Raw genomic sequence first — 7,922 nt, 5'->3', positions numbered from 1 at the left:
AATTAAACTAGATTTACTCTAGTCTAATTCTCATTGGTCCACCTTCAAGGCCATCCAATAGGAATTGGGCACACCTTGTGGGCATCTGGGCTAGGGAGCTGACATGTGTCCCTAATTCCCTTTGTGTAAAGGGAGCCTGTGTGTGTGTGTGTGTGTGTGTGTGTGTGTGTGTGTGTGTGTGTGTGTGTGTGACTTTCTCTCTCATTCCCTAGAAGAAGGGCTCGCCCCCTCCCATGTAGTGATATGCAAATACTTTTTAGTTACACACAAAGCATCCAATTTCCCCTAGGGTTGACCTTTGGACACAACCTTTGAATTTTGGAACCTTAGCATTTTGGAAGTCTTTATGGGCTGAACCTTAGGGTCTTTTTAGCCCATTGTTGCACATGGCTCTTTTGCAGATGGCCCCCCCTTTGGATCCCTATTTTCCCTCCTTTGGATCCCTACTGTGGCCGGTCTGCTAGCTTAACCAATATTCTAGCTTTTTCTCCCTTGGCACTTCCCCACATTAAATGATCAGTTTAATATGAGAAAATCATTTAGGAGAATTAGATATTGATTATTATGACATTTCATGATTTTTCATATTAAAAAACTATATTAGAGACAATATGCTTGAGAGATCACCCAAAGAGGTAGATCATGTTAGGAAATAGGGCGTAGCTAAGTAGATATTAGAGTAGTTTACTTAATGAAGAGAGATAATTTTCACACACAAGAGATTTTAAAGTGGAGAGAGAGAGAGAGAGAGAGAGAGAGAGAGAGAGAGAGAGCACACACACGATATACGTGGCTCACCCAATGTGAGCTGTACATCCAAGGGAAAGCAACCAGTCAATGGCTTCAATACTTCAAACTAGAAGTAGGATACAAAGGGATTATACTCTTAATGGAGCTCTTGCCTTGCTTCACTCTCACCACCTCACATACACCTTGTTTCATCAACTTCACAATGCAAAATGTGTGTAAAAAATGCCTCCTTTTGAGGGCAAAAAGAGCTTCCCTTTTACCATTGATCTTTTTGCCTGTAAAAGGAGGCCTTACTCTTTTTTGCCTTACTCTTTTTTTGCCCGTAAAATCCTTACATGATGTTTGAGAAATGGTAGTGGAGTAATCAATTGGATTGGAGACATGTTTATATTCAACCATTGGCTTGCACAATCATTGGGGCATCTCCCTTAGTAGGCTTAGATCCCAATAATTGGAAACTAAGCCTCGCGTGACCATGCCCTTAGACTCCGAGTCCGACTCCACCATATTAGAGAATGCATGTTGAAAACTTAGATTCATCATAACTTGATTTTGGAATGCATGGTGAAAACTTAGATTCATCATAACTTGAACACTCTTACTCGGATTTGTGCACTTGGTGGCACAATCAATCCAATTTTCAAAGTGTTTTTTAACGAAAGGTTACTTGATAGGGTTTTCAAAAACTTAGAGACATGCTCCACTTTGTTATTTGTACAAGAATGGGAATGGGAAAAGTCCCACTTTCTCCCATATGGTGTATGAGACAAAAAATAAATAAATTGGAATGTACTTAGAATCTTGCTTAAGTGTAGATTTGTGATTTGCTAAAAATATACCATTATTGGGACGAGCGTCTCTAAGCTTTGAAAAACCTCAAATATTGACTTTTCATAAAATTGAGCACTTGAATTTAATCAATGGTGTCCTCTACAAAAAAAAAATGGTAATTTCTTTTGCAAGGAGATACCAAAACTGTTTGTTGAGTGGCATACAAAAAATGCATAAACACTTTTTAAAATAATCACAAATTTGCTGATCAAGTGCATTCAAAGCCTCCTTTAAGACCAATTATTGGTAATTTCAATGTATAAATTGTACGCTCTCTTCTCCAATTGTGAAGCCTTTAACGGTGTAGATTTGTTGGCCTTGTTTGCGACACACCTAGTTAAGAGGGAGAATTTCTTAGAGAAAGCATAATCCATATGAGTGTCTCAATTGGGTAGGAAAGGGATTTGTGGGTCAGGATAAATAGGCAAATTTCTTTTTAGTAGCAAGTATTATATCACATGTGATAGAGAATATGAACATCATTTTGAAGAAAATATGGTACAATGGTTAACCTTTTTGTGTGCAAAAATGAGTGAATGTGTGTCCTAGGAATGCTTGGGGATAACTCGATAAGACAAAATTCCAAAATTGTTATTGCAAATTAAAATTCCATAGTTGTTGTTGCAACTTATTTTGATGAGAACCGACAATTTTAAAGAAAATTCAACTCGATTTTCCAAACAACAAGGAGAAGTTGGTTTTCGGTGAGCACATTCATATACTCAAGTAAGCATTAATGAAGTATTAGGAATTTTCAAGCACTATCAAGGTGTTAGGAAGAAACAGACTCTGCCAAATGTAGGGAGATGTAAGGGCTACTACATCGAACTCGAGCAACTGGCCGATCACGCGATGTTGAGGCACGATCAGGGCAAACATCATCATCAACATTAAAATTTGGTGGTGTCCCAAAGCTCCAACTGAATTGAAGCTTGCTCTTCTCCAAGGGTGGTATGTATAAGGTGGGCCCGGCCCCAAGTGCATACTCTCTCTCCAAGTGGCAGCAATAGCTCTGAAAAATGTGTGTTGTTACCTGTAGCCGAAAACCTAGCGTAAACAAGAACTCCAACTCTAGCCTGTTCATCTCTATTGTTGTCACTCCCCCCACCTTTGCATAGTATGCATTGTTGTAGTAGCTGCATCCATGATGCACAACACAATATTACATCTATCTGCGTGGCCTTTGATCTCTCTCTCTCTCTCTCTCTCTCTCTCTCTCTCTCTCTCACACACACACACACACACACACACACACACACATAAGCATTTTCATTAAACAAAAAGTTTGCACACTATTCACAAGATGATTTGGAAATTTTCTCATGTAAGAAAAACGAAGCCTTTTTCAGTGTTTTTCATACAATGCATAACATCATGAGCTTCTGCTCGAGAGGCACCGCATACATAGCTAGGTACGATCGGGGGCAGGGGACCACCGACCCCCCACCGGGCGGTGGGGGACGGCCGGCGGTCCCCTGCCCCCGATCGTACCTAGCTAGGTATCCGGTGCCTCCCTCACAGAAGCTCATGATGTTGAGGTAAGTCAGAATGTGGGAATTATTGTGAGAATTTCTCCAAAACTTCTTGTGATTGCAACAAATACATCCACACTAAACTAATGCTGCAATGCTGAAAGAAACCAATCAAAGGTCATAGCTGTATATTCTTATGCTTCATCTTCAAAGTTAAGTGTTAGCTTTAACAAGTAAAAATCATTCTGTGATGAAAATAGTTTGACACACACCTTAAGAGAGATTAAGACTAGAAGAAGCAAGATAATGCTAAGCAATACAATGCAAGAACTTCCACGAGTCCTAGGGTTTCTCTGGGGGGAGGGTTTGTCTGGGAGCGCAACAGGCAAATTTCTCGACGGCTCGGCGCGCGCGCTCATGGGTTGGGGGGCCCGAAGGAGGTGATTGCAGGGCCAGGGTTTTGTGCTTGGTTGCATGGTTGCATCCCTTCTCCCCCTTTGTTGCTCTCCCATTCACGTCCCTTCTTTTTGGCAACATGGATGTTCTGCAGTCCCCCACCCCTTGGGTGGAAACTTTGCTCTTGTGGAGGTCGGTGCTAGTCGACTCGATGGCAGGTGGACAGGTGTGGCAGGCTTATTCTACTTGGTGGCAGCGTCGAATCCCTATTCGAGGGTGCGAGGCTCTCCCAAAAAGCCTGAGGCATATGGTTGCATGTGATTTGGTGTGGGGGCCTGGGGCTAATCAAGATGGGTCTGGTGGTTCAGCTGGCTACGTGGCTACTCTCTTCTCCTCTCGATGGTGATGGAGACCTTGGACTCCGCCCGTATGCGATTGTAAGTTCTTCGCTTATTCTGAGTTTCCATGATGTTGTTTTGGGCTAGCCTCCTATGTGTAATGTATGGGTCTAGGGTAGAGGAGCCAGTAAGTGGCCGGGCCCCAACTGTGAGCCTGCCGAACCCCAATCAAATGTTAATATATTGCACCAAAACAGAGACGGAAGTGCATCATATCTGTGTAGCCATGTGGTAACGTGCCTCGCGTGGGTAGGCTGTGGCGGGGGTTCGAGCCTTGCTGGCATTATCGTCTCCTCACACCCGCAAGTAGTGCTCGCTTCTCGCTCCCTTTTTTGTTAACAGGAATGCCTTGTCGCCTGCATTGCGCTCGCTGTAGACCACCATCAACGACAACATCTTTATTGCAGTAACGTTATGGCACAAGCTTTCGAATGCGCTCTTTTCCGCTCGAAACAGTAAAACACAGCCCACGTGAGCGTTGTCTCAATCTCATCGTCTCTATATTGGGACTTCTACCCTATGTTGATCTCTCCCTCGAAGAGGATGCCCATTGAGGGTGGCAGGCGTTGTGGCACCTTTTTGGGTTTATGTTTCGTTGTGGTGGGTTGATTGTCTGTTCAAGCCTCATTGATGCCATGGCTCATTTCGAGCATGGCTTTCTATGTAATTCTTTTTGCTAATATATATATATCTACTATTCACCATTTTGAGTACTCCAAAAATAAATAAATGCTATAATTTTAAATATATATATATAATTTTTCAGGGAAAATTACCAAAATACCCCTCGAATTTGAAGAAATTCCCAAAATACCCTTGTGTCTATTTTGGTTGGATTGTTCAAGATTTTCTAATCTTCATTCGTTTTTGACAATTGAGATCTGTTTTTGAGTGCTCAGCATGTAATTTGTCACGAGTTACCATTGCAAAAAAGGCAATTATGTCTAAAAATAATGAAGCAATTCATCTCCAAAGCCTATGTAATTAACTCAAATTGTAGTTTAAGCATCTTGTTCGATAGACAATCACTCTTCTTGTGAAGACCTACAAAAAAATTTATTTTTCGAGAAATTTACTCTCACAACTAGGGGTATTTTGGGAATTTTAGAAAATTTGAAGGGCATTTTGGGAATTTTTGACAAAATATCGGGGGTACTTTGGGCATCTTTGAAATTTGAGGGGTATTTTGAGAATTTCCTTAAATTAGAGGGGTATTTTGGTCATTTTCGCAATTTTTTATGATGTAATGGGTACCCAACCCCAAATGGATGCATTGTACTCTCACTTTTACACTGTGATGCACTAGGGATTTCACTTGTAATCTATGGGTTCTTGAATGACATTCATTCCGTCGTGCCATTTGTTATAAGGTTCACAACAACTAAGGTTTGACGATGATGTTAAGAGGAGCACATGAGTGGGTGAGGAAGACTCCAAATACGAACCTTTTCAATATGAAGGGGGGATAAAGCCCTCACGAGGCCCTCACCGTGTATCCGACATTCGATTATTCAAGCATCCTTGCATGGGCCCACCTCTATTCTCTGCGTAGCTCTCTTCTTCTATCCATCTCTCACTCACACTATCTTTCTGTCGATGTTGTGGGCTCAGCCCAAGACACTCAAGACACCTCCTTCTTAAAGCTTCCTTGCCCCACCAATATCCATCCATCATCTATCTCCATTCCTTTGACCCTAAATCTTCATACAATCGACTCTGCTAGTAGCAATGTACTCCTTGCAAGAACAAGTCCTATGGCTAAAGGGTAATTAAGGATTCTTTGCTTCTTTAAAACAAAGGAATGCAAAGAGAGAGTGTAGGGCATTAATTTTTTTTTAAACATTATTTAAAAAAAGAAATTTACATTATGATTCGTGAGGCAGCTTCAAAAAAGTGTGCAATATCATGAGACTTAATTATTACCCTCATAGGTATTCCTAATGGTTTTTTTTTTTAAATGTACCTGCATAGTGCAAGGACACTTTAATGGAAATTAGGTAGTCCCAACGTTTGAATTAGATGGAATGTAAAGAGATCCCTTGGCTTGGGAAAAAAAAAACAAAACGTCTTTCCACGTGCTAGTGCCAGTGCCTGCTAGTGCTAGTGCCAGTACGAGGAGCTATTTTTCTCTCTTACCAAAACTTAGGGAGAATTACCAAAGTATCGCTGGGCTTGGGGAATAAACAAAACAAAACCTCTTTCCACGCGCTAGTGTCAGCAGGTGTTTCTGTCTCTTACTAAAACTTAGGGAGGATTTTCAAACTACCCTTCTTATTGGTGGAAACTTCCAAAATACCCCTAAAATTTCAAAAATTGCAAAAATACGCTTGTATCCACTTTTGAGTGTCTAGCACGTAATTTGACACAAATTGGCTCGCAAAAACAGCAATTATGTCTAAAATTAATCAAGCAATTCATCTTCGAAGCCTAGATGACCAACTCAAATTCTAGCTTTATCATCTTGTACTGACTTTGGGAATACAACGAGGAATATTTTGGGAGTTTTTGAAAATTTTAAGGACATTTTGGGAATTTGGGAATTTTTGAAATTCGAGGGGTATTTTGGTAATTTTCGTTGTTTTTTTTGTGTTTCGATAAATGGAGAAGACATGGAGAGAGGAGAGAGATTGCTTTTATTCTATATTCATTCTTAGCTATTCACAACTTTACATGTAGACGACGTTGGGCGGACGAGCACAGAGCAGCCTCGACGCATCGAGAGAGAGCGATGGCACAACAGACGAGGACTTGTAGGTGGAGGTTCGACAGCAGAGACTCTCTCTCTCTCTCTCTCTCTCTCTCTCTCTCTCTCTCAGGCGAGATAACATGGGCAACAATGTGCATACAACTTGAATGACGAGAGTACCCACAAATGCAGGTGAATGGAAGAGGCGAGAGACAAAGCAAGGGTAGGCAGAGCGTTCAGGCGGTCTGCGTGTGTGTGTGTCGACAAGGGGAAGTAGTGTACAATTGAATGGAGGGGATCTCGTGTGGCCAAACCAAGGCAATTGCGTGATTGGGCAAAGCAAGGGAGGGCGCAACGCTGAGATGCATGCGCATGTGAGGCCCATGTGAGAGGCTGGCAAAGGTAGGACGAAAGAATCGTGGAAGATTCGCACTAAAAAAATGAAGTGGAGAGAGTAATAGAGAGAAGATAAATCGGTACAAATAGATAAAATAGGTGGCCAAAACGTTTTCTCATTAGTACTATTATGTAGTGTCTTGGGAAATCCCTTTGGAATTCTAAAGGAAAAAGAGAAGTAAAATTTTGCTTGGACGTGCAATCTAAAGGGAAAAGAAAAGCCAATTTGGATTAAAGAGAAAAAAGAAAAGAAAAAGAAAAGCGATGCTTTGATCGGTGCATAGAGGCTCTAAGTCTCTCTCTCTCTCTCCCTCTCTCTCTACATACATACATACATACATATATATATATGTGTGTGTGTGTGTGTGTTGCAGGTGCGAGTGCAGGTAAGATGGATCTCTCCTTGCAGCTTGACGAGTTAGAGCAGCAAGGGCGTGAGGCTTGCATATCTTTTTGTCACAGGATGGGGCCGACAGCTACTGTCAGTGGAGCTGCGATGCTCCCTTGCAGTCTGTGGAGCCACGGTAGCCAAGGTGCGAGGCGCATTGTGCAAACGGTTGAGTCATGGGGATAGGGCGAGAATGTGCGATATGCAAACTCACAGAGATTACATACACGAAGGAAGGGAGGGCATGGCTCCGTTTGAGAAGGAAATTGGGCATTGCAGGGAGGATAGGTGATCAAAGTAAGGGATGACACAGCCTCTATGAGCATGATGAGGGGGGTGTTTTGGGAGCAATGTGCAGACAAAATACGGGCTCGTGATGCATTGAGAAGGCGTGAACACCATCCAGATTCCAAGTGAACACAATGGGACTTCAGAAAGACAGGAGGAGGGAATATGCATAGATTCCTATTAATGAAATAAGAATAGGTTTTGTTTGGTTGGGTGGGACGTGGAGTTGAAGGAAGGGAAAATGAGAGATGTGCGACAGAGTAGACACACGAAATTGATTATTTTTTTTTAATGCATCGCCTGAGAGACACTCACGC

The 7,922-nt window shown here is 41.9% G+C and overlaps 1 protein-coding gene across 1 annotated transcript in view; it reads right to left on the bottom strand.

The window, feature by feature from the left end:
* Positions 1-2,237: 2,237 nt before the first annotated feature.
* LOC147426563 (cyclin-U4-1-like) overlaps positions 2,238-7,922 on the bottom strand; it is an 11,358-nt gene continuing 5,673 nt past the window's right edge. Inside the window, exon 2 of the mRNA XM_086498559.1 lies at positions 2,238-2,717. Coding sequence (XP_086354685.1) covers positions 2,354-2,717 — 364 coding nt within the window. The 3' untranslated portion in view covers positions 2,238-2,353. The remainder of the gene's footprint in view (positions 2,718-7,922) is intronic.

Source organism: Adiantum capillus-veneris, chromosome 24 (assembly GCF_014529385.1).
Source record: "Adiantum capillus-veneris isolate H3 chromosome 24, ASM1452938v2, whole genome shotgun sequence".
In the NCBI taxonomy this organism is placed as follows: Eukaryota; Viridiplantae; Streptophyta; class Polypodiopsida; order Polypodiales; family Pteridaceae; genus Adiantum; species Adiantum capillus-veneris.
The sequence above is the reverse complement of the archived record's forward strand: the minus strand, read 5'-3'. Positions and strand labels throughout refer to the sequence as shown.